General features: G+C 35.1%; 1 protein-coding gene across 13 annotated transcripts in view; it reads right to left on the bottom strand.

The window, feature by feature from the left end:
• The window catches only part of LOC145259180 (solute carrier family 4 member 11-like), a 533927-nt gene that overhangs the window by 123067 nt on the left and 383344 nt on the right, over positions 1 to 27516 (bottom strand). For 9 of the 13 annotated variants that reach the window (XM_080116942.1, XM_080116946.1, XM_080116943.1 and 6 more), the window contains 2 exons: positions 7967 to 8226; positions 4175 to 4231 (listed from right to left, as the gene is read on the bottom strand). In XM_080116942.1, the coding sequence (XP_079973068.1) occupies positions 4175 to 4231; positions 7967 to 8222 (313 nt within the window). In that variant the 5' untranslated portion in view covers positions 8223 to 8226. The remainder of the gene's footprint in view (positions 1 to 4174; positions 4232 to 7966; positions 8227 to 27516) is intronic. The other 4 variants (XM_080116953.1, XM_080116950.1, XM_080116949.1 and 1 more) reach the window with 1 other exon arrangement.

The following is a 27516-nucleotide window of genomic DNA, read 5'->3' on the forward strand; positions in this document are numbered from 1 at the left end:
GAGAAAAAAGCGGTTGAAAGAGAGAGAAAAAAGCGGTTGAAAGAGAGAGAAAAAAGCGGTTGAAAGAGAGAGAAAAAAGCGGTTGAAAGAGAGAAAAAAAAGCGGTTGAAAGAGAGAAAAAAAAGCGGTTGAAAGAGAGAAAAAAAAGCGGTTGAAAGAGAGAAAAAAAAGCGGTTGAAAGAGAGAAAAAAAGCGGTTGAAAGAGAGAAAAAAGCGGTTGAAAGAGAGAGAAAAAAGCGGTTGAAAGAGAGAAAAAAAAGCGGTTGAAAGAGAGAAAAAAGCGGTTGAAAGAGAGAAAAAAGCGGTTGAAAGAGAGAAAAAAAGCGGTTGAAAGAGAGAAAAAAGCGGTTGAAAGAGAGAGAAAAAAGCGGTTGAAAGAGAGAAAAAAAGCGGTTGAAAGAGAGAAAAAAAGCGGTTGAAAGAGAGAAAAAAAAGCGGTTGAAAGAGAAAAAAAAAGCGGTTGAAAGAGAAAAAAAAAGCGGTTGAAAGAGAGAGAAAAAAGCGGTTGAAAGAGAGAGAAAAAAGCGGTTGAAAGAGAGAAAAAAAAGCGGTTGAAAGAGAGAAAAAAAAGCGGTTGAAAGAGAGAAAAAAAAGCGGTTGAAAGAGAGAAAAAAAAGCGGTTGAAAGAGAGAAAAAAGCGGTTGAAAGAGAGAGAAAAAAGCGGTTGAAAGAGAGAGAAAAAAGCGGTTGAAAGAGAGAAAAAAAAGCGGTTGAAAGAGAAAAAAAAGCGGTTGAAAGAGAGAGAGAAAAAAGCGGTTGAAAGAGAGAGAAAAAAGCGGTTGAAAGAGAGAAAAAAAAGCGGTTGAAAGAGAGAAAAAAAAGCGGTTGATAGAGAGAGAAAAAAGCGGTTGAAAGAGAAAAAAAAGCGGTTGAAAGAGAAAGAAAGCGGTTGAGAGAGAAAAAGAGTGTGAGAATAACAGCCCATGTAGAATGAAGTCTAAAATATCTCCACTGTTTTCTTGTAAATTCCAATTATTTTGTTTAATAAACAATGCAAACATTGATTTACACATCCGCATTTGTCTACAAATTCCTTTTTTTCATAATTATTTACCACTTTTAATTAGTTAATAGCGTATGTTTGCTTTGGAATGGCCAAACACTGGACAAGACAAAGAAACAAAATACTCACAAATTTTTGTATTCTATTGTTTTCATTTTCTCGATTCCTTGTACATTATTAAAAATGTGTAAGAAGAGATACAATTGTTTATTACAAAAAAAAAAAACTTTAAAAAACACTGCGATAGTTTCATCTCCGTAGCTAATATTTTTTCTAAATATAGGTCAAGGTATAATTTTTTAAACTAGATCTTTTTTTTTTTTTTTTTTTTTTTTTAAACACAGGAATCACTATCAAGGCCCGGAGGCCACTCTAGGATAAGTGTTAATGCTTATACATTAATCAATGTGATTATAGCGTAGTAGACATAAGTAGTTGGAATTTTGTAAATTGGATTACATAGGGATTGGTTCATCAAGAATTTGTTTACATTGGACTTGAAGACGATCAGCCGGAAAGTAGGTAATCGGAAGAGTTCTTCAGGCATGTAGTTCTAAGAAAGAAGCTTTGTTCATGGAATCTACATTAAGGTCTTGGCACAGACAAGGAGTGTGGGAAGTTATTTATAGTGGTTTTGGCCAGAGGGGTGTTTTTTGTAAAAGTTTGGCGAGGGGAGGGGGCATAGATTGAAGCTCAGATGAGCACTTGCCATGAAAATAACGATAAAGCAGAGACAGACTCGCAAAGTCTTTTCTGTGGGAAAGAGGTTGCAGGGAAAGGGCATCCTCCACTAAGCTACGAAGTCTATTTTGAACTTTGTCAAGGCAGGATAACTTGTTTCTAGTAGCTCCTGCACAGATGTGGCAACAGTACTCCATCGTTGGCCATAGCTAACTGAGTGTTTAAAATTTTAGGCGAAAAAATTGTAAGTTCAAATTGAAAACATTTTTGGAATGGTCTTGTGCCTAATTTATTTCGACTGTATTATCTGTTAAGAAAAAAATCAAATTGAAAACAGCAACATAGAACTTATGTTCTATGTTGCTGTTTTTAATTTTATTTTGGTAAGAAAAAAAAATTAAGGGGGCATTTTTTTTTTAGGATTATCAAATTAAATAGTTAACAAAATTTGATCTGTATATTTTCTCTCTCTATACACACATATGTGTGTGTGTATATATATATATATATATATATATATATATATATATATATATATATACACACACTAGATATTTTTAAAACTAGTTCCAAATTAAATTTTTTGCATTAAATACTATTAATTCTTAACCGTGCATCAAACGAATACCATAATACTTAGTTTGCTTTATCTTATCCTAATAAAGGTCTATACAAAATTTCAGCTATATCTGCCAGTACTTTCCGAGTAAATTTCTAGAGTAAATATGGTATTGTGGTGACTAGTCCTTATTAATACTTAAGCTACATAATACATAATTTGCTGCATCTTATAACAAAGGTACATACAAAATTTAAACCAGATCAGTCCAGTAGTTTCTGATAAAAAGTGAAACAGACTAAGAAATAATATAGATAAATAAACATTATAAGGAGCTTACATGGATCGAATGTTCCACATGTCACCATCGGGAATTTTGGAGTCTTGATGACATGTTAATGCCAAAACGTTGATCAATTCACATAAACTTATGTTTATATAATTCTCTTCCGAAAAGTTCTACTCATGTACCGAGTGTTTTTGAAAAGTTTTTAGTTCATATATTTTCAATATACTTCAGCTCAATTAAAATTATATTTTCCTTTGTCTACAGATCAGATGTATTTTGGATATTTTGCAAGTTCACTCGTCAGTCCTTGCAATTCAGTAGATTAACTGTCTACAAACTGCACTTTGTATGTTGTTCAATCACTTGCTTTGAAGCTTTCTGGGCTAACAAGCTTTCCTGTAATTCAAGACATCCATGCTTTCGTAACAATGAAACACTTCACAAAACCATATGACTGGTTATACATATTATTTGGATTCTTCAGACTACTGTTCTCATCCTGAGTAGGATTTTTTACAACGTTTCGATCAATGTAACCTTCACCCTTCAGTTGTATCTTGTCAAACTTTGGAACATTTCTGCCGAACTCGGGACTTGGATAGAATTCCAAGCGCAACCCTTTATTTACTCCACGGAGGTAGCATACTCTTGTTCCATCAGCTACGACTGGATAGAGGTCCTAATTTCTAAGTTCGACAGAAACACTCCAGAGGTCAACAAAATACACCCGAAGAAGGTCGGAGATTACATTAACCTAAATGTTGTGAAAATGACCCTGAAGTTGAGAATAGTTCTCTGAAGAATCCACAGTGTAAATGTTTTGGGCAAAGTTTTTTTAACAATTGAATCGAAAAGATCGCTAAAAGGAGATGGTTCCTCAAAAAAGTACAACAGATGAAAATTTGATTTTGTTTTACGGCATATCAAACCTTTTCAAATTATTTAATGCTGAATCCAATAATCTTGGAAAAAGTTATGTTTTAAGCTCTTTATATATCAAATATTTATTAATAGTGTTGTTTTATAGAGGAATTTTTTTTTCTTTTGACATTGCAGAACATGATTGAGTTTTGCAAAAGGAAAAATAAAACATTAATTGTATTATTTGGATTCTTTGAACTACTCTTCTCACCTTAAGTGTTATTTGCACAACGTTTCTGTTCATGTAAACTCTGCCCTTCTGCGAGCGTATCTTAATGAACACTAGAATCTTCCTGTCAAACTTGAGAATCTGCACGGAATTTTGAACAAAGTCTTTATTTAATCCACGGCAATTAGTCCAAAGAGAATCATAATAATGTTTAGTACATTTTAGGTCAAGAAGCTAGTATCTTCAGATATCTTGATCTGGTAGCTCATGTATTTGTCTGAAACCAAAACTATATGATTACGTCTATTAATATTGAACTATCTTTTAATGCTCAATTTAAGGAGGGGGGGGGTAGTGTAGTATCTGTTCTATTGTCACAATATCACTCTCTCTCCTGTTTGGGAGGGACAGTGTAGTATTTTTACTGGCGATGGCAATGACCACCAGAAAAATATGACATTTTGAATGAAGAAAACAAACAAATTGAACAACAGAAAAAAAATAACAAAATAAATTTTTGCTGATAGGTGACTGAATAAAAACTGGTCTCACCTGAAAAGTCGCTGCTCCTCCTCCTTTCAAGATCATGAAAAGAACTCCTACTGGTAACTAAACAAAAAGACATTCTTCTGCTTTAATCTTCTACAAATCCTTCTATGGAAACTAGATTAAACCTGCTGCCTCCTACAGATCTTCACTGACTTTCTTATCAATATGTAATTCATATCTGTACTGAGATGACGGCACTTGTGCATTTTAGGTTTGTGAAGGATATTTTTTGGTTTGTTTTTGAAGAATTTCAAGGGGGAAAAATTCAATATGTTCTTACAGTTTACAACTTTTAATGAATATTTTAATTTAAGAAATTTTAATTTTGTAAAATTTTGTTTATTTTAAAACATACATTTTCATATGACAACTTTCATCTCAGAATTTTCTTTTTTAGAGACTGTTTATTAAAATGTTCATTTCAATTATACAGTTTCATATAGATACAAAAATGCCTGTTGTAACGTATTTCGATATTCTGGTTATTTAAAAGTTAAAACAATTATTTCAATTAAATTTGATAAATGTTCAAATAATTTTTTCCTTTGTGTTGTTAATTTAGTGTTCGTTTTGCTTTTATGCGAAACTTTAGCAATTGTTTGAATTGTCTCCCCTTGAAATTCTTCAAAAATGAAAACAAAAAAATTGATCTAAAAGGCACAGGAGTTGACTACTAATGAAAAAAGATCTAATTAGTCTCACATATATCCACATGGATTATCTATATATTAATAACACTATGATTAAATTCATTCTGGATTTACCTAATTATGGAAATATATATATATATATATATATATATATATATATATATATATTGTAGTCAAAACTTCAGTGTTAAAGTTGTAAATGGGGGGGGGATAGTCAGCACTCCTCACCAATGCTGCGATTTGTACCAACTCCTCTTAAACCATATTCACAACACCAACTTTCAACATCTATGCTTTCTCTTGGTTGTCAAAAAATTGACTGTCTTTTTAATTAGTTTTTCTTTACACTATTCCACTCATATGCAAATTAATAGCACATGCATAAAAAAAATAACAACCCATCTACAAAGTTTTTCTTTTTTTTTTTTTCTTTCCTTGAATCTGTCACATAACAGGCTAAACAGAGGCACGGTCATTTGCGCAAGTAATACCTTCTATCGCCATATCCCATCTCCCCTCATCATTATCACACAAATGTCATGTTAGTGTAAAGTCGAAGGAGTAACTTCCTCGTTTTCATTCTCCTCATTGGCATTGCCACCTGCTGATTCCATCATCTCTTTTGGTTCCATAGCATGCATGTGAATAATACCTTCATTAGAAAAGCTCAATAGATAATAATTTATAATTTTAGAGTATCTATAAATAGACAATAGAAACAAATTACAATAATGATATCTTAATTTTCCAGCAAAATGATTTGTTTTAACAGTCGTTTCTTGGGATGTTAACACAACCAAGTATTGAATCTTCTCGACAATGATTTATAAAAAACAAAAATACAAAACAAATACATATCACCAAAATTTAAAACTTACTTTTGATAACACTATTTTAGATGAATATTGCCCCCAAACTCACATGTATTTATCTCAGTACCATATTAATCATATGAATCTATTGTGTCATATATATATATATATATATATATATATATATATATGAAAAATAGATTGGAAGTGGAAGGACCTGAACGCTCAATATTTCGCTTGATTTATGCAGGCTTTTTCAAGAGGGATGGTCGTTAAGAATCCAGGTCCTTCCACCTCCAATCTATTTTTCATATCGTCAGATTTCATCCATCTTTATATATATATATATATATATATATATATATATATATATATATATATTCAAATATAAATTTTTAACACAAAGTTCCTTTAAATAGCTCAATAGTGCAAGACTAGAGCTATAATTATTTCTAGTTTTTACCGTTTTTTTTCTTCACAAGGAAGAGAAACTCATTAAGTTTGACAAAAGGTACATTTATTGGTTATAGGAGCAAATAATTGTTTCAACCTGTACCAATATATATATATATCATTCAAACATGGTAGTGTTTGAATACATGGTTAAATGGCAGTTTCACTCATTTCTTGACCAAATTTCAAACAATTAATACAGTTTATAGATCACCTTCTCAGCTATATTGTGAAAAAAAAATATGTAAGGAGGTGAGCGACGGTCATTATGACTGGTTTCTATAGCAACCACGTCGCTTCAGCGACTACTATTACTAATTCACTGCTGTTGCGAAAATAGAAGTAACAAATGAAAGAGAGAGAATGAAAAAAGCATGAAAGGGAGATAATTGAGGGGATTTTATTGAAAGCAGACGAATGCAGTACAATGTTATTAGATATGTGTTTATGAGGGCAAAAAATAAAACTGAAATTAAACAAGGAACAAGTAAATTTATTGGAAGCCTGGAAAAATCATTGATCACAATAGAAAAATGCGAGCAGTAATATGGTTAAGCTTAAACATGGAAAAGTAAAGGACTAGCTGTTAAAACTAGAAAAGAAAAGGACAAGATCTAGTAAAAAAATATAAGTTTATAACTTAAAATATTGCAGCATTAAGAATTTTTTTTATTATTTAAATTCAATTTATAACATAAATCAATTCTTAATGCTGCAATATTTTAAGTTATAAACTTATACTTTTTACTAGAATATCTTGTCCTTTTTTTTCCAGTTTTAACAACTAGTCCTTTACTTTTCTATGTTTAGTCTTAACCATGTTACTTTTCATGCTCGCATTTTTCTATTGTAATATACATTATTTTAACTTTAGTATGGGTACTCATCAGTTTCATGACATATCCAAAAAAGAAAAAGTCATCTTCCTCTGGGGATAAAATTCTTACAATCCATCCATTCATTTAGTATTAGATGACATTTGTTTTTTAGGTGAAGGTGACTTTTTGTTTTGTGTGCCTATAATTGCACTAATGAGTACCCTAACTAAAGTATAAATAAAAATCATATACATAGTGAACATTTTAGATATATTTGTACGAGCTGAAACAATTGTTTGTTTGCATAACCAATAAACAAACCTTTGGATGAACATAACTTTCTGTTCTCTGTGAAGAAAGATGCATTAAAAAAACTAAGAGTATATATGTATATATCTGCAAAGGATAGAGCAATTTCTGTTGGAAATATTTAAGTGGGAGAGTTCAATTCATAGAGTCTTATTAAAAGTCTAAAAAACCCAAAACCCAATCTCAGATGTATTTCAATGAGAAAAGCTAATCAGATTTTAGTGTCCGACTAGAATGATAATTATCATGAAGTATCGCAGTCAGAAGCTAAATCCAGACTAAGTTTTCTCTTTTAATAAGGTCCATTTGAGTAGAAACAATTTTAGTAGCCCAGGTTAAGAATGTATCCATAGGATAAAATCTACCAGGTTTATATAGTAGTGCTCAATAACAAATAGAACCATTTATATTAATATTTGCTTATACAGATATGTATAGGCTTTACTATACTGGCATGACAATGTTTCAATTTGGAGTTATTAATAACTAAGATCCCATCATTGCTTACGAATATAATTTGCTCACAATATTTAACACTCAGATAATGTTGAATTAAATTGCTAGTTAAAAGATAAGTGTATTAAGGCTTTTAAAATAAATTCAAGAGATGCACTTCTATAGATTAGTCATAGTCACTCAATGGAAAATTTTAGTTTACAAAAATTCACAGCTTTTGAAAGTATAAAGACGTTGCCTAAAAGAAAGGCTCATGGTAGGGAAAGATTAAAAAAAAAAAAAAATGGTACAACTTACCTGGCGAATTGACATCAATGTCTGCAAGTGTGCTGGAGCTTCGGTGTTTGTAATTGTCGCGTGTTGATGAATTGTTGCTTGTCTCCAGCATCATATCTATCTTGATGCCATTTGTGCTGGCCGTTGGTCGTGCCGAATTACTATTCCCAAACACCTCATCCTCTGTGAAAGAAGGGTTATCTTGTTCTTCCATGTTGCTTGTCGTCTGGGGAACGTCTGTGGAGGGTGTGACAGGATCAGGACGTTGTGGTTCCATCTCACTGGAAGAATTAAAAGAAATACTCTAAAGAATACCCAACAGTTGGAGATGTTGCAGCAATGGACTTTACGTAAACACTCAAACAAATTTATAGAAAAAGAATTACTCTGAGCAAAGGTATAAAAAAATAACTACAATTAATGCACACTTTACCTGTCAGCTTTAAGTTGTAATGTTATGCTAGATTGCAAGAATAATTATAAAGTCCTTATTTTTAATGGCTTATCTGGCGATGAATTTCTCAGGGGCTTATCTGGCGATGAATTTCTCAGGGGCTTATCTGGCGATGAATTTCTCAGGGGCTTATCTGGCGATGAATTTCTCAGGGGCTTATCTGGCGATGAATTTCTCAGGGGCTTATCGGGCGATGAATTTCTCAGGGGCTTATCGGGCGATTATTTTTTTAAATTATTTATTTTATGACTAGCAGAGGGGGGGGGCCCAGCTTTGCCCGGTCGTAAAATATACTTAAATATATTTTAATTTATATTTTAATGCAGATTTCGAATTTATTATTACAGAGTCAATTCTTTATTGTAAAATGTTTTTGACTCCTAATGGGAGTATGAGACGAATGGATTCGCCAATCATTTTTATAACCAACGGCTGTGCTAAACAACCAATGAAAACGTTCCAAAATTATTATAAAAATTGTCGAATTTTGGATTCAATCAGTTCGCCGTTTCCTATGTCACGGATTGCATTTGATTCTTGGTCACCATTTTGGTTACTGATCTGAACTACGCCGCCATCTTTGTTCAACACAATGTCTCAAAACTTAACAGGTTATGCGCCCAACCACCGTCTTTTCTTTGACGGATTTGAATCTAAATTCGAATTGTGGCAGGTAAAATTTCTGGGATATCCAACGATTCGAAAACTACACAAAGTCACACAATCTCCAACAGAGAATCCAAACGACCCCGAATTTCTCGAAAAAAACGCAACTGTTTTTGCAGAACTGATTCAATGTTTAGACAATAGAAGTCTGTCTGATTATAAGAGACGCATTGGATGATGGGAGGAAAGCATTAAACATATTAAGAGAACATTATTTATCAAAAGGGAAACTGAAAATAATATCCCTATATACAGAATTAACGTCTTTGAAACGTAACGAGGATGAAACGATTACCGACTACATTATAAGGGCAGAAACAACCGCCAATGCCTTAAAACTCTCAGGTGAAATAAGCGATAGCTTGTTGATATCAATGACCCTCAAGGGACTTCCAGCCGATTTTAAACCGTTTACAACTGTTATAACTCAGAAAGACAAACCCATAAATTTCAGCGAATTTAAAGTGGCATTGCGCAGTTACGAAGAGACTAATCGTATGCTCGTGAACAATAATAACTCCAGTAATATTATGAAGTTCAAAAATGCTTCTCGAAAGCAGACACCACCAAATTACACACCTCACCGCAACGTATTCTCCAAAAGTAATTTTCCCAAGAAAAAGAATAAAATTATCTGCTATAATTGTGGACGACCCAACCACAAAAGTTTCCAATGTCGATATAAACGCTCTAAAATGGACTCCTTAAAAAACGTTGAGAACTTTGAGGAAGATCATACATTTCTATTCACATGTAACTTTGACAATACCACAAACGGTAAAAACCTCCTTGTAGACTGTGGTGCTATAGCGCACGTTATCACCAAGGAATCTGATTTTATTAATTTTGATTCAAACTTTAATCCTCAAAGTCATTTTGTCGAACTTGCCGAAGGTAGTCAAATAAATGATATAGTCTTGAAAAGAGGTGATGCTAAAATATACCTAAAAAAATAATAAAGGCGAAATCTGTAACTGTATTCTAAAAAAATGCTCTGTTCATACCTACATTTAAGCAAGACATATTTTCCGTGCAGGCTGCAATTAAACAAGGCGCGAATATACAATTTGGCCAAAATACATCAAAATTGACATACCCCAATGGAACTGTATTTGACATTACAGAAAATGGCCGACTATATTATTTAAAAAGTATGGTTCCCTCAAAACTGCCTGTCACGACTTGGAAACCCGGTATAAAATTCTAGGACACTGCAATACAGCTGATATTAAAAAATTACCAAATGTAGTCGAAGGCATGAAAATAATACCTTCCGACGATCTCCCAAATTGTGATGTGTGTGCACAGGGGAAAATGACAAAATATATAAACCGAACACTAGACAAAAAAGCTACGAAAATTCTCTCATTTGTGCATTGTGACTTAGCAGGTCCGATCAGCCCGATGGGGAGAAACGTTTTGAACTTTATTGATGATTTTTCCGGTTTAATTATGGTTTATTTTCAACAAATTCGACACTATCCTCGCCACTAAGAAATATTTAGCTGACGTTGCCCCGTACAGTTCAGTAAAATGTATTCGCTCAGACAATGGGACTGAATTTACTAGTAAAGACTTTGAACTTCTAGTAATTAATCACCGTATTAAACATGAGAAATCGGCGCCGTACTCCCCCTTCCAAAATGGCACAGCTGAAAGGGCATGGCAAACCCTTTTTGAGATGACAAGATGCCTACTTATCGAATCAAAATTAGCGCATAGTTTATGGGCATATGCTTTAATGGCAGCAGCATATATCAGAAATAGATCGTTCAATAAGAGGCTAGAAAAAACGCTGTATGAAGCGTTTTGCGGTGTAAAACCTAAAATGAACAGAATGCATCTATTTGGTTCTGATTGTTTTGCATTTATAGAAAACACCAGCAAACTAAATAGTAAAAGCGAAAAAGGTACTTTCGTAGGTTATGATAAAAATAGTCCGGCATACTTAATCTACTTTGCAGCTCAAAATGCCATAAAAAGGGTTGGATGTGTAAAATTCAATGATACATTAAATTTAAAAAATGGCGATCCAGTGAATGAAAAACGTGAAATATCGCCTAGCATTTTAATCGATCACAATGAAAATATTAATGACGACAATTACAGTAGAACTTCTGACGAAAATATTAACCAGATACGTCGATACCCAATAAGGGAGCAAAAAAGGCCAGACTTCTTACAAATTGAAAAGATACAAGATTACGCCATGGATTACTGTTATTCGTTGAACAGCGCACCGGGAAGTTATGAGGTGATTAATTCAGAAAATCACCAAGAATGGGAACAAGCTATGGTATCCGAATTGAAAGCTTTATCTGAAAATAACACATGCGAAATAGTGGCAAAACCAACAGATAAAAAAATAATTTGTTCATGCTGGTTTTTTTAAAAAAATCACAGCTTCTGGCAGTGAAACTTTGAAAGCAAGATTTGTGGCGAAAGGTTTCTCACAAATTCCTGGAGTGGAATATTGTGCAACATTTTCACCAACGACAAATTTAACGACAATTAGAATGTTATTACAACTTGCCACTCAATACAATTTAAAAATACATCAAATGGATGTAAAAAATGCTTACTTAAATGCTCCGATTGACTGTGAAATCTACATTTACCTTCCAGAGGGATTTAAAATGAAAAATAAAAATTGGGGGTGGAAATTAAATAAATCGTTATATGGACTAAAACAAAGTGCACACAATTGGAATTTAACACTCCATAATTATTTAATAGAACAGGAATTCAAACAATGTCCCGTAGATGCGTGCATGTATACCAAAAATGTAGGTAATAAATTATTGATTTACCTGTGAAAATGAAACTATAACTATGAACCAATGACGATACATTGAAAAAATTCTGCTCAAGTTCGGAATGCAAGATTGTAAGCCGCGTTCAACTCCTGTCGAAATGGGCATAAATAAAAATATAGGGACCGAAACAAAATTCATAGATAACTGAATATACAGGGAAAAGGTAGGGAGCCTCATCTACTTGATGACCGCAACAAGGCCTGACATATGTTACAGTGTAACAAAGCTATCTCAAAACTTATCGAAACCGACAATTAAAGACCTTAATCGTGCAAAACAAATCCTTCGTTACCTAAAAGGAACCAAGGAACAATCTTTAAGATTTAAAAAATCTACATATCCTCTAAATTTAGAAGGCTTTTCGGATTCAGATTGGGCTAACTCTGAGGATAGAAAGAGTATAGCGGGGTATTGTTTTAGACTGTCAAAGACTGGACCTATGATCTCTTGGAAAACTAAAAAGCAACAAATTGTTGCCCTTTCTACTTGTGAAGCAGAATATGTGGCTCTTACTCATTCTGCACAGGAGGCAATTTTTCTGAACACCCTTCTAAAATCTATTTTAAAACCAGATCTAAGTAAAAAACCTATAGTAATTCATTGTGATAATCAGAGCAGTATCTTATTAGCAAATAATTCTATGATTCATCAAAGGTCGAAGCATATTGATATCAGATATCATTTTATAAGGGATGAAATAAGAAAAAAATCTATTACTCTTATGTGACGTCTGAGAATAATATAGCCGACATTTTCACTAAACCTATAAAAAGAATAAAATTAAGACATTTTATAACCAAACTTTTTGGAATCTAATCTATATATATAAAAATGTAATTCTTGGTTCGTTCAAAGTCTATAGAACCATAATTTTACATTACCAATTTAATTGAAATTTTCAGAAATTCTATTTTTAAAGCCAAGGAATGTTTGCATGTTATTAAAATAATTTAACATTGCGAATTATAAAAATATTAAACTAAATAAAAATATTTTTCGTAGCTGTGAGATTGTTCACCATTTTATTTCTGGTAGAAATGAGCCTTTCACTTATTGAGATAAGTATTATTTGTATTAATTTTTATGATACTCATGCAGAGAGTGATCCGTGCTGAAATAATGTTATTATTTAAAAAAACATTCTTTACATGGGGAGGGGAGGGTGTTTTGTACCTATTCTGTACTTTAACCTTACAATTGAATAATAAAACATATTGTAAAACTTTAATTAAACATGGAAATACGATTTAAAAAATAGCGCGGATCACTCTGCCTTAGCACCATTTTTATTTATTATTATTCTCATCTTTATTAGTTGTTGTTTCACGACTTTTCGGTCAACTATTCCTCTGGCCTTCATGAAAAGAAGTATGTGAGAAATTATTTTTTCCTTTTATAAATGTTTAGTAACTTTTTCCTTTTATTATTCTTAAAGAGCAAAACTTTTCTTATTCATGAAAATAGTTAAGCCTACGTTTTTTTTAATTTTTTTTTTTTTATTACATTTTCACCCCAAACAAGGCACATTGCCACTTTGGTGTAGGGGGCTACTATCAGGGGAAACATCTACTGGGGTACTATGTAGGGATTTGGGCAGCAAGATGTTGGTTCACGTTGCACTTGAACTTATGCATGTCAGTACAGTTGGGGAAGCAGTGATCTGGAATGGAATTCCAAAGTCTAGCAGTTCTGGGGAAGAAACTACTGGAGTAGAAAGATCTTTTACATCTAGGGATCTCTACAGTGTGGGGGTGGGATTTTGCATCTTGTCGGGTATGTCGAGGGTGTTCACGTCGTGGGGGCACAAGTGCTTGCAGTTCATCAGAGCATTTACCATTAAAATACTTGTAGAACAGGCGGAGGGATGCAACGTTTCGTCGATGGGACAGAGGCTGAAGCTTAGATGCCAGTTTATGGCCTATCAGATTTGCGACTCTCTTTTGAACCCTGTCAAGGAGCGAGAGACTAGTAGCCGATGCACCAACCCAAATATGACAGCAATACTCCATACATGGGCGAATGGTGGCCTTATAGAGGTACAGGATACTTTCGGGTGTTAGTAGTTTTCTAGCGCGGTAGAGAGAGCCTACCTTCCTGGCAATGCCCTCGATGTAATTGTTCCAGCTCATGTTTCCTGTGAACGTTAGGCCAAGGAGCTTGAAAGATGTACTCTCAGATAAAGAGTCGTTGGCCATTGCTATAGGTGGTAGAGAAGGTTTCTTGTAATTATTGAATGAAACCAGTTTAGTCTTGGCGGCATTGAACGTGACCATCCATTTTTGTCCCCATTCCACTACTTATTGGAGGTCATCCTCTAGTGTTTCTGCCATTACTTTAGATATATGTTCATTTGTTTTCCTGTCGTGCCTGCTATAGAGTGTGGTGTCATCAGCATATATACCCACCTCAGAGGCAATTTTGTCGGTGAGGTCATTTATGAATATCAGGAACAGTAGAGGTCCAAGGATAGATCCCTGGGGCACTCCCGCATTTATATCATATTGTTTAGATGTACGACCGTCGAGGACAACCAGGATTTTTCTCTTATCTAAGAAGGATTTAATTATGTTAAGTATTCTACCAGTGATACCGTATGATCTAATCTTCCTGAGGAGACCCTCATGCCATACCCTGTCAAAAGCCTTAGATATATCTAGAGCTACCGCTCTGTCCTCTCCCGCTTTGTCCAGTGAATGGTATATGCGTTCAGAGATTACAGTGAGGATGTCTGCTGTGGAACGGGCTTGTCTAAATCCATATTGTTGGTCGGTCAGAAGTTTAGCATCTGTAAGGTGCTGGACTAGAGCATGGTTAATTAAGGTCTCAAATATTTTGGCAAAAAGTGGGAGGAGGCTAATAGGGCGATAATTTAATGGGTCAGTTCTTTCGCCAGAATTCTTGAATACTGGTACCACAGAAGCAGTTTTCCAACAGCCCGGAAAGCAAGATTCATTAAGGCATTTGTTGTAGAGTTTGGAGAGAACTGGAGCTACTTCGGCTGAGCACTTTTTTAATAGCACAGCTGGGATGAGGTCGGGTCCACATGCTTTTAAAGTGTCAAGGTTTTTTATGATAGCATACACCTGAGCAGGGGTGATTTTCAGATCGTCTAGCGTGGCGTCTGTCCGCATAGGAAATTGAGGTAGGGGGTGGTTGGGAGGGTCCAGTGTGGAGTTGGAGGCAAACCGACTGGCAAGCATGTTAGCCTTTTCGGTTGCTGAGCAATCAACCTCCTCGTAAATAAATAAATGTTTGTACATGTGACAAATTATCAATAAATGGTTTAGTTACTTTTTTTTTTTTAAATTATTTATGAAAAGAGTTAACGTAAATAATGTTTGTAAAAGTGCGAAAGTCGACGTAAGTGGCGTAGTTGTACAACCATCACTCCCATGCGTAATTTCTATACTTAAAGGTTTTTGGAATTTTTTTCACTGGATTATTATTGATTGGACACTAAACAGATTATTAAAAAAAAAAAAAATTAAAAAATAAAAAATCATTATTCAACATTTGAAAGTGGTGCTCACTTTTTAGTTACAACATTTTGATAAATCAATCACCCATTTTGTAACCAATAAAAACGCGGTATATCAAAACCATAGAAAGTAAAACTAATATGAACCTCTACCGCATTTATAAGTCAGAAATATATTTGTTTCTCAAAGAAAAAAAAATAGATTGAACATGACTTTTTATTGTTTTTATGAAAATAAAGTCTCGAGTTGTTTTAATTTTTTTTTTTTACTTATTTAGTTAAAAGTCAGTTTGTGGGTGTTTTTTTTTATTTTTAAATTGTTTTTATGAAAGGTGAGTTGGTGTTTCTTTACAATAATTTATCTGTTTTTATGAAAGGTGAGTTTTTGTTTTTTTTCAAAACTTTTGTTTTTTTTTTAAAGTTTTTTCAAAGTATTATAAATTTCACTAATATGCTGGAGAAATGTTTAATAATTTGGTATTTTTTTAGATTAGGTCCACCTCCACAATTTTTTTTTAAATGACGACATTTATAGGTTTCCGAATATGCTGAACACGGAAATTGCATTGAAATTTTGTGGAAATAAGTAGTTATCAAGATATAAAAGTTGTATTATGCATTGTATTCTTTGGTGGCCATCTTTTTATGTGCGCTCGCGCCATAAACAAATACACGCGCATAAAAAAGATGGCCGCCAAAGATTACAATGCATAATACAACTTTTTATATCTTGATAACTACTTATTTCTGCAAAATTTCAATGCGATTTTCGTATTCAGCATAGTCGAAAACCATTACAAGTCGTCATTTAAAAGAAAATTGAGGAGGTGGACCTAATCTAAAAATTTACCAATAATTTTCCATCCCGTACGCCTCCCGATACATTGCTTCGTCAACATGCAACCATTTTATATCTTTATATTGAAGACACTTCCGTATTAAAAAAAAAAAAAAAAAAAAAATGAGTGACCGATTTACCAGAACATGGTAAATCGAAAAAGTGAGTACCCCTTTCAAATGTTGAAATGATTTTTTTTTTTTTTCAATTTTTTTCAATCAAAATTTCAAAAAACCTATCCATATAGAAACTCCGCCACCTAAGTAAATAAATAAAAAATGTTATGTGCGCATGCGTTAGCCTTGACTAGGGGGGGGGGGACTAAGGGAACGAACATTAAATAATTCTGCAGGTCGCCATGGAACTCAACGCCCAAGGAGTACCAAAATAGTTTTCATGATCTGAAGAAATTTTTTCGAAAACTGGGTGATCACTTTTCCATGTAAATTTAACTTAAAATGAGCACCCACTTTCTGGCCACCTGAGAAAGGGGCATTTATTTTCGTGCTTATTGGCTTAAAGGTTTTTTAACAAGGCAGTTTGGTACGCGAGTGTATATTTAACAGTTTTCGTTTATGCTCACGCGTAGCATTAACAAAGGCTACGTCTGTGAAATAGAAAATAGTGCCAGAGTTCAGGGGTTATTACCATGCAAAAGAAATCAAACAAAAAACTTTTTAGCAAGAAAAAAAAAAAAAAAAATAGCATCCATTTTTTTTTCTATCGAATTCATTTGCTGTTTTTATTGAAAACTATTTCCCCCCGGATTTTTGATATAATTTTCCATTAAGGGCCGTGCGTCTCACGTTCGTATATAACAAAATTTTTTTTGTAGATTTTGGTGTGCTAAAAACGAATCTGCAAACCGTTTCCGTCGCAAAAAAAATAGTTTTTATAATATGAAGAAATTACTTTTTCGAAAAGTGGCGATCACTTTTTCATGTAAATTTAACTTAAAATGAGCACCCACTTTCTAGCCACCTGAGAGAGGGGCGGATTTTTTCCCATGTTTATTGGCTAAACAGCTTTCGTTTATGCTCACGCATAGCGTAAACAAAGGCTACGGCTGTGAAATGGAAAATAGTCCCAGAGTTCAGGGTTATTACCATGCAAAAGAAATCAAACAAAAAACTTTTTAGCCAAGAAACACACAGAAAAATGCTCCTCTCTCAAGTGGCCAGAAAGTGGGTGCTCATTCTAAGTTAAATTTACTTTGAAAAGTGATCACCCACTTTTCGAAAAAGTAATTTCATGAATATCATGAAAACTTTCTTTTTGCTACAGAAACGGTTTGCAGATTCGTTTTTAGCCCACCGAAATCTACAATAAAATATTTTGTTATATACGTACGTGAAACGGGCCTTAAAGTAAAATAATACCGGATTTTTTGGAGCAGATTTGCCGTTTAGTTGTACAAATATCCTCAAACCAGGTAATCACTAAAAGGGACTTTTAAAAGTAGTCACCTGTATCGAGCAAAAGTTTAAAACCACCATGCCAGCCTACGTCATGGTAACATATATTGAGCGAGTTCCTAACAGTATTTTATATAGTTTTTTAGTTTAAACTCATTTTCCCAAAATTTCCCCAAACTTGACGTGTTCGATACAGTCTGCGGATCGAACCGCTTTCAGAACCACCGACCAATTTTCTCCAGCTAGAGGTTAGGACCAAACCAGACACCGAGTATCTTGCAAGGCCCGTCACTCCAACTAAAGGGCCCCTGAAGGGGCATACCCCTCCAGGCACCGATGTGCAAACCCGAAGACTTGTCGCAGTTTATTTTGGCCCCTGTTACCGTTTCATACAATCTGATTTCTACACTGACGACACTAATCTCAGCACTGCTCGTTACAAGCACAGTTACGTCATCGGCATAGGTGGAGTACTTTACTTGGGCATCCGCACCTGGCAAAGTGATTCCGCGTAGGACCGGATTCACCCTTAACCTGCGCAGAAATGGCTCTATCGCAAGCACATATAGCATGGGTGATAACGGGCACCCTTGACGAATTGAACGTGACAAACTGAAGGGTCTCGACCTCTTCCCATTTACTTCTACCATCACCGCGAGGTTAGCATAGAGAAGATGAACCCACGAGCGAAATTGCAGGCCAAAACCGGCCGCCGATAAAACAGCCCCCAAGTACCGATGGTCAACCCTATTGAAGGCTTTGGACTGATCTAAATTGATTAGCGCGGCCTCAGTGTCGACTTTTTCTATCATCAGGCGTATCGTGTGCAGTTATCCTGGATTGTCCTGCCCTTCACGGCACACGTTTGCTCGGGGCTAACAAGACGAGCCAGGAGAAGCTGCAGACGATTTGCGAGAATCTTGGCCAAAATCTTTAACTCTGTGTTAAGCATCGTTAAGGGCCTGAAATTACCTAACCCATCCCCACCATCTTTGCTTTTACGAACAAGTTTTATCACACCCCTGGTAAAGTACTTGGGGATTGAGCCGTTCCTAAACCATGAGTTAAATAAAACCGTCAGCAAAGGGACAAGATGTGTGACAACCTCAAATACACTTCGTAGAGCAGACCATCGATCCCCGGTGACCTATTAAGGCCGACCCGCTTTAAGGCTTCAATGACTTCATCCTCCGTTATGCCACCTTTGCACCTAGCCGCTTCGGTCATCGAAAGACGAGAAAAGTCAGCCAAATAGGTGTCGAACTGTTCTAATGACAGACCGGGTTCCATGAAAAAAGCTCCTGGAAATGAGATCTAAACGCCTCCAGCACACCCTGGTTTGTGGTCACGCTATGCCCATCCAGCAATGTGACACGAGCGATGTGCCTATCAGCCGCTTGCCTAAGCTCCTCTGCACGCTGTTCAGCGGCCATGTTTGTTGCTTCCTGGGGCATTCTTTTTAACCTAGTCCTAATCACTAAAGCTAGGTGCTCCTTTTCAGTAAGGGAGGCAAGCTGAGCCTTAATTAAATTAACACTAGCACTATCCCCCTCCTCTACCGCCCGATCTAATCTAGACTCTAGTGTCGCTTTAGCTGCCCTAGAATCTAGGTTGAGTCTTTTGCTAAAGTTGGCAGGAAAGGACCTAATGGCTTCCTTAATTTTTATCCACTACTTATTTCCAATAATTGCTCCCGTCAATTCCCGCTGTAGGGTTAGTAATAGCCCTTCACGGAAGCCCTTCACATCGCATAATGACGTGTTGAGCTTCCATCTATGCTTAGGTCTATCTAAGTTTACTCGTACACGGACAAGCCTGTGAACCGAGTAAACTATATTGTGGAAACTTGGACAATTCAATACTCCTACATCGACTCTCCTAACTAAGAACTGGTCGATATAGCTCGAGAGCTGTACCGGACCAGAGCCGCGTCTACCTGTCCAAGCTCACACTAAGTCACGGGGCTTTTCATTTCGGAATTTGTCGATAAGATCAAACTTATCCACAAATTCACGAAATAAAACAGCATCTCGATCTGTTAGTTCCCCTAGAAGGTAACCCAAATCGATCTAACTCGGGATCCAGGACCGCGTTTCAGTCTCCCGCTAAGATAACCGTTTGAGAAGTATCCATGAACTGCTCGATTTGCCGAAAAAAGGCAGCCAGCTCAACGTGGCTATTGGGCGCATAAACCCCAATAAGACGAAATGCCCTGACCTTTATGGTAACATCCAAAACATAGTCTTCCCTCCGGATCCATATAGCACAGGTCACACAACGCATCTAGGGACCTTTTAACTAGCCAGGAAACCCCTCTAGAGTGAGAATTAAAGTATGCTGAGTAATCCCTAAAAGTCTTAGACAGCACACGTAAATGGTCGCCAGGAATAAAATGGGTTTCCTGCACACAGCAAATATCCACTCCGAGGTGCTGCAGGTCCAAACTCAAGCGCCATTCACACTAGCAAGCTTGAGATCAATGATTGTGCCTTAGGGTTGAGAATCAGAAACGAACATCGCGGTCGTGAGCATGCCGACAGCTCTTGTGAGAGAATAGGTACCCATTGCAGTATCGAGGAGTCCATCACGAGAGATACCGCCGACATGCAGAGGATAGGTTAGTTTGGCTATCCTATACAAGGAGGGGATGCATTTTTACCGGGACCCTCCCAACACAACATTTCTTAAGGTTTTTGATATCTGAGTCTTTATAGCTAGGGGAGGGGAAAGATTGAATGCCTTATTTGCCTCCTCCAGCATTTGCCATAAATCTTTTGCTTCTTTTTTTCTGATGACGGTTAGTACGCGTTTTGCTTTGGGGAAGTTGGTGGGGATGTCTATTAGCTTCCCCCCTACCTCCCTGAACTCAATTAGTTTGCTAAGGCCTGCACCTTTAAAGTTTTTGTTGTTATTGATGGCTGTTGAATTTAATATACAGATGTCTTTTCCAGGGAGGTAGAGGGTCTTTTTTTTTTGTTCAGGTGAGGGGGTAGTGTCCATGGCAGTGTATGTGTTAGTAGGGTTAGTAGGGTTTTTTTCTGGAGATACAGGAGGAGTATTGTGAGGGGACTTAGAGGTGGCTAGTACAGGAGAGGAGGATTTATGTTTTTTAAGAGGACTTAGTGGTATTAGTTTTGGCATTTTTGGGGGGACAGGAGTTGTGACTGGAGGAGGCATTTTGAAAGGGGAAGGAGTTTTGGATGTTGTGGGGGACTGCGTGATGGGGTTAGTGATGAGTCTGGGACTTTTTTTTCATTGAGGTGACTTGCATGGGGATTGGGGTATTTGTCGTTTTGAGTCCAGTTTCTTTTTTAGGTTTACTATCTCAATGTATTTATCTTTTCCGGGGGTCGTTTTGGAGCATTGCTTCCTCTCTCATTTGATCAAGGGATATTTTTCCAGGGGCGATCTGCCAGGGTTCTCCTCTGAGGGTCTCATCGTTTTGGGTCACTTCGATGGTGGGTTGATTGGGAACATTTTGTGATGTTTTAGTTCCCAAGTGCTGGCCGATTATCTTCTTCGCGTTAGGTGTAAGCTTTTTGAGTGTACATTCTGACATAAGGTGTCTGATCTCACTGCAGTTCCAGCAGGTAGGTCGCCTACCGGCCACTATGATGGGCAACTTTTCTTCGCCCACTCAAGGAAGAAGGGGATGTTTATGAAATCTTCCTTGTTCAAAAGTATGTCAAATGACCAGACACCGTGGAATTCATCAACTTCTATGTGAACCATTTCACCAAACTTCAGGAAAAAGGCGCCGAGGTGTTCGCCATCTATGTAGTGTGGTACATGGAAGACTGAGACTGTCGTGCGTCGTTTCCCTAAGTATTCCGTCCTCAGAATGTATTGCTGAGTAATTATTTCCTTTTGGGAAATAGTGAGGCACTCTTGTGATGAGTTAAAGAGTGCACTCCATGTATTGTAAGCCTTACGGGTCTGAGTCCTGCGGTTGCCAAAAGGTTTATGATGTCTACCGTTGCTCTTATCACTTTTTTGGTCTTCCTGTCTACCACGAATAGTGTTAGGCACCTTTTCCTTATTTCCTCCAATTTCGGGATGTTAACAAATTGTTTTGTATCAGTGACTTGATCTAGGCATTGTTTTGCCTTCTCAATGAATTGAGTAACGTTAATGTCTACTTTCGGGGGTTTAGTCCACGGGTTTGGTGTAGTGGCTGCAACGTTCTCCGTCTCCATAGTGACGACAACAGGCATCTGGCTCACAGAAGCGGCCATAGCCGGACCGTTTAAAAAACAGTTAAACGGAAAGTCCAAAAACTGTTAAAAAATAACAGTAGAAAAGCAGGAAAATCAAGTGTCGCACAAAAAAAAAAAAAAAAAATCCAGCATTGATGAAAAATAAAAGGAAAAGAGACAGAAAGGAGAAATCGCTTATAATATAACACACAGCAAAGAGTCAAAAGACTTCTAATGGGGGTATGAGACAAATGGATTCGCCAATCATTTTTATAACCAGCGGCTGTGCTAAACAACCAATGAAAACGTCCCAAAATTATTATAAAAATTGTCGAATTTTGGATTCAATCAGTTCGCCGTTTACTACGCCACGGACCGCATTTGATTCTTGGTCGCCATCTTGGTTACTGATCTGAACTACGCCGCCATCTTTGTTCAACATAATGTCTCAAAACTTAATATTGTACCTAATATATAGTACTGATTTCAAAATATATTAAAAAATGACCTGGATGCCATCAACTAGAAACTAAACTAAAACATTTAAAAAGGTTTCCTACCTTTTCAGCTATCAACAGATACATAAGATTTAAAATTAAACAACTTAAAGCTATGAATGAATTTACGCATGAGCAAAAGTAATAGAAACGTTATTTTCTTATTGGAATTCCTTTGAAATGAGTAATTTGTATATTTATTTGTTCATTTGTGGACTATTATCCTCATCTTCATAGTTGTTTCACAACGTTTCAGCCAACTATTCTTCTGTTCTGTCAGGTGGTCAACCGCGGCAAGATAAGAATGCTGAGTCTCTTAACAGTATCCTCAGTAATTACTGCCTTCCATAGTAGTTGTCAGCTTAGTACGTTTTGGCCAACTAATCATCTGGCCAGCTTTGGGTAAGATTGACAATACTCACCTGGAACCGTAAAGACTCAACACCTCTATCCACTGTGCTACAGGCCCTGAAGGGCTATAAAAAAAAAAAAATAAATTAAAAAAAAAAAAAAAATACTATTCAATATCCCACGAGTCCCCAAGGGTGATAATGATTGTTTTTTTGGTCTTATAAATCCAAGTTTTTTTTTGTTCTTATCTGGCCTTCTATAGTCGGGTCTGTACTGAATTTTTTAAATGATGTATTTTATAATCGTTTTTTGAAATGATTTCTTTCATGATTATTTTTGTATCATTGCTTCATTATTTTTTTTTTCATCATTTTATAACTCTTTATTCACTTAGGGCTATTTCATGATATAATATTTCAGTATTTATACATACTTTTTCCTATCTCCATTCAAAAGATGGCATCTAATAACCTCGTGGTTTCTTTACTGGAACTGCATTTTGTGAATCCAATGTGAGTATTGTCTTTTGTCTTATTTTTCTGTATACGATTTTTGGACTTTTAAAAGATATATATATATATATATATATATATATATATATATATATATATATATATACACACTCACACTCAAAGGATTGTCATTTTATTTTTATATCTCTTTCATGTTCACGTCTTTTCTTTAGTTTTCATTGAGTTTCACTAATATATATCTGATATCACTTAGTGAAACTCAACGATAACTAAAGAAAAGGCTTAATGAACATAAGAGATACAAAACAATTATTCTCTCATGCATTACATGATCATTCTTTTAACTTTAAACAATTAATTATATTCATTTTAAATAAATGTTGGCGAAGATATCTTGAATCAGCACTCATTATAAACTAACTCAAGTAAATGATGTAATGGCTTCTATAATTTATCGCCTTTAATCAGTAAACTTAAACTCCATATGAATCTTTTTGTGGTAAAAAAACAAATTTAAGCAGAATGCATATATTTGGTTGAACTTGCTTCGCATATATAGAAAAAGAGAGTAAATTGAATATTAAAGCCGACAGAGGTATATTTCTTGGATACGATAAAAACAGTCCAGCCAATTTAATATTTTTTCCCGAAAAAAATAAAATAAAAAGAATCCGGTGTGTAAAATTCACAGACACGTTTAATTTTACAGACGAAAACCCATCATATGAAGAGGATGAAATTATATTACCTCAAATAATTAGAACAAACGAAAACAATAAAAATGACGGAGACGAGTGTCCATGATGATGATGATGATGATAAAGTCGAAAGATATCCCAAAAGAAATAAAAGGCGACTCGATTTTTTTGTGGTCGACAATATAAAGGATTATCAAATCGACTATTGCTATTCAATGGAAAATGCGCCAAAAAGCTTCAACGAAGCAATTAATTCAGAACATTGTGATGAATGGAAAATTGCCATGAAAAAAGAAATAGATGCCTTAACCGAAAATGATACCTATACGGTAGTGTCTCTGCCAAGAGATAAACATGTTATTTCTACAAGATGGGTCTTTACAAAAAAGAGTACAGCATCAGGCGTAGAACAGTACAAAGCAAGATTTGTTGCTAAGGGGTGCTCTCAGATTTACGGTAAAGAATACTTTTCTATGTTTTCGCCGACCACAAACCTAACGACAATCAGAGTTTTAATGCAAGTCGCATCACACTATGACCTAAACATCCATCAAATGGACGTAAAAAATGCTTATTTGAATGCCCAAATAGACTGTTTAGAAATTTATATTACCCCCTCCAGAGGGATTTATAATGAAAACTAAAAATAGTGTGTGGCGACTTAACAAGTCATTATATGGTCTAAAGCAGAGTGCTCAGTGTTGGAACACAGTATTCGATGATTATATTATTAAACAACAATTTAGACAATGCGCTGTAGACCCCTATTTATATACCCAACACAAAGACGATAAACTACTGATTTTGGTTTTGTGGGTCGATATTTTAATAGCATCAAATTGTGACATAATGTTAATTGATGTTAAGAACAAATTAAGTAAAAGATTCAAAATGACCGATTTGGCAAAATATCCTGGTTTCTGGGGATAGAATTTACTCAAAGCAAAGGACTTGTTACGATGACTCAATCGAGATACATCGACAAAATACTATTAAAATTTGGAATGGGAGAGTGCAAGAAACGCTCTACACCAGTCGAAAATGATATTAATAAAAATATACACACAGAATCTGAAATAATAAATGACACACAATATCGCGAAATTATAGGTAGTCATATTTAATGACTACAACCAGGCCCGACATATGCTATACAGTAACAAAACTGTCACAAAAATTATCACGACCGACAATGAAGGATTTAAACAGAGCTAAACAAGTCCTACGTTATTTAAAAGGAACCAAAGAACAGAAGTTAGTATTTAGAAAATCAAGAAATCCCCTAAAATTAGGTTTTTCGGATTCAGACTGGGCAAACGATGAGGATCGCAAGAGTGTCTCTGGATATTGTTTCAGACTCTCAGAAAATGAGCCTATTATTTCATGGAAATCTAAAAAGCAACAGATTGTATCTCTCTCTATGTGTGAAGCAGAATTTATCGCGCTCACACACACGACCCAGGAAGCACTCTACCTTAAAAATATCCTGAAGACTATTTTAGAGCCAGAATTGATTACAAGCCCCGTAGTAATTAATTGTGATAATCAAGCCAGTATAGTCTTAGCACAGAACATGATAATCAACCAAAGATCTAAGTATATAGATATAAAATACCATTTCATAAAAAAACGAGATAAAAAAGGAATCCATTATTTTGAATTATATCATCAGAACAAAATATCACTGATGTATTTACGAAACCGGCGACACGGATAAAGCTACAACGTTTTTTCTCAAAACTTGTTGGTGAATTCGACTGAATAATTTTTTTTTCTTTCACTGCCCTGTATGTATATAGATTTCTATATATTAAAAATACAGACCAGTGAAGTTCCACTTATGAGAAGGTTCTTACTTTTTTGCATGAATATCAGCGGAAACCCCTAGGGTAATGCTCAGAGTATATAGATTTCTATATATAAAAAAAAAAAAAAAAAAAAAAAAAATAGTCCTGGACAAGACGTTAAACTGTATCCATTTTATTTGTATTAACACTTTAACCTACTAATGCGTAACTAATACTTTTGCTTAAAAAAAAAAAAAAAAAAAAAATCTTTGTAATTTTCCTTTTTGACATTTGAACACCATTAAAAATGAAAATAATAAGTAAATATAAAAATATATATTTATTTTTGAGCAGAACAAACACAAGGGACTTCCCAATTATAAAAAAATAGGGAGGATGTTGCAATATTCTGGATTCTAATGGGGTATGATCCCACACAGTCGGACGATTCTATTTATAAACGATGCTGCTAAGAACTGACGAATCAAATTAATTCACGTTCTGCTACCAACCAATCAGAAACCAGAATTGCTTCATAAATATTAAACCTTTTCTGGAGCAATTTCACATGTTCTTTTCCCGGGTTTCGACACGGTAAGAATATTTTGTTCTGTGGAACTATCTACTACAAACAAGTCACCTCCCAGGACTTGTGTGTAACAGCAAATCATCTGAAACTTTTCTGAAACTAAAAATGGCTTACACTTCTAGAATACAAAAATACATTGTGTTGGTTAATGAGTTCACAACCCTTGTTTCACCATAAATTTCAACACTACTGCGTTTTTCTTTCCTCACTATCGGCACTATTATTGTAAGAAAAATTATGTCATTTTTGGAAGATGTCTCACCAGGATTTTAAAATTAATGCATAAATGCATTGCCACAGTTAGGTGATTAGACAACCCTTGCTTCATTATCAAATTCCACATTACTCAGTTTCATTTTTTACCCACTTTTGGTAAAAAGACGTCATTTTCGGAAGATTACTCAGCAGGCTTTACAAACAGTTAAACAAATATGTTGAGAAGCTTTGTGATTAGGTAACCCTTGCTTCACTACAAAATTTCACATTACTGTGTTCTTTTCCTCCCTACTACTGACACCATCATTTTAAGTGAAATGATATTTCTTGACCATAACTTAGCAGGTTTTCCAAATAATTACATTAATGCATTGGCGCGAATGATTATAAGCAAACTTTTACTTTACCACAATTTTCCATATTAATATAGTTCTCTCTCCCCTTACTACCACAACCACCAACAACATATTAGTAAGAGAAACGATGTCATTTCCGGAATATGATTCCATAGTTATTCCATATTTTTGGAATATGACATTGTGGGAGATTGCATAGTGACCCCAAAATGGACATTACTCTCTCCAGCCCCACCCCAAAACTGAAGGTTTGTTAATTCATAGAGAACTCAAGAGCACGTTAAAAAGCAACATAATCATGTGTCTTTCTACTCACCACTACAACTGTGACGTCATTCCCCAGAGTTTACATTGAAAATTCAGAAAAATATTGTTGACCACCTACAGAAACTGATAAATTGTCTGGGCTTATTATTTCATTACAAACACACCGATCAATTAACTCACATTTCATTATTTTCCCAAATTCTTGGATATGTTACTAATTTCAACAATCATTTTTAATAATTTCAACCCACATTATGGTCACTCCTCTTACGAAAAATAATAACTGATGTATTGTCTGGGTTGATTATTTCATTAATTTCATCATTTTTCATGATTCATGAATATGTTACTAAATTCGACAATCATTTTTCATAATTTTAATCCACATTATCGCACCAACCTTACGAAAATAATAACTGATATATTGTCTAAGTTGATTATTTCATTACAAACACACCAATCAATAAACTCACA

Source organism: Euprymna scolopes, chromosome 34, assembly GCF_053919585.1.
Source record: "Euprymna scolopes isolate OS-2025 chromosome 34, ASM5391958v1, whole genome shotgun sequence".
Lineage (NCBI taxonomy): Eukaryota > Metazoa > Mollusca > Cephalopoda > Sepiida > Sepiolidae > Euprymna > Euprymna scolopes.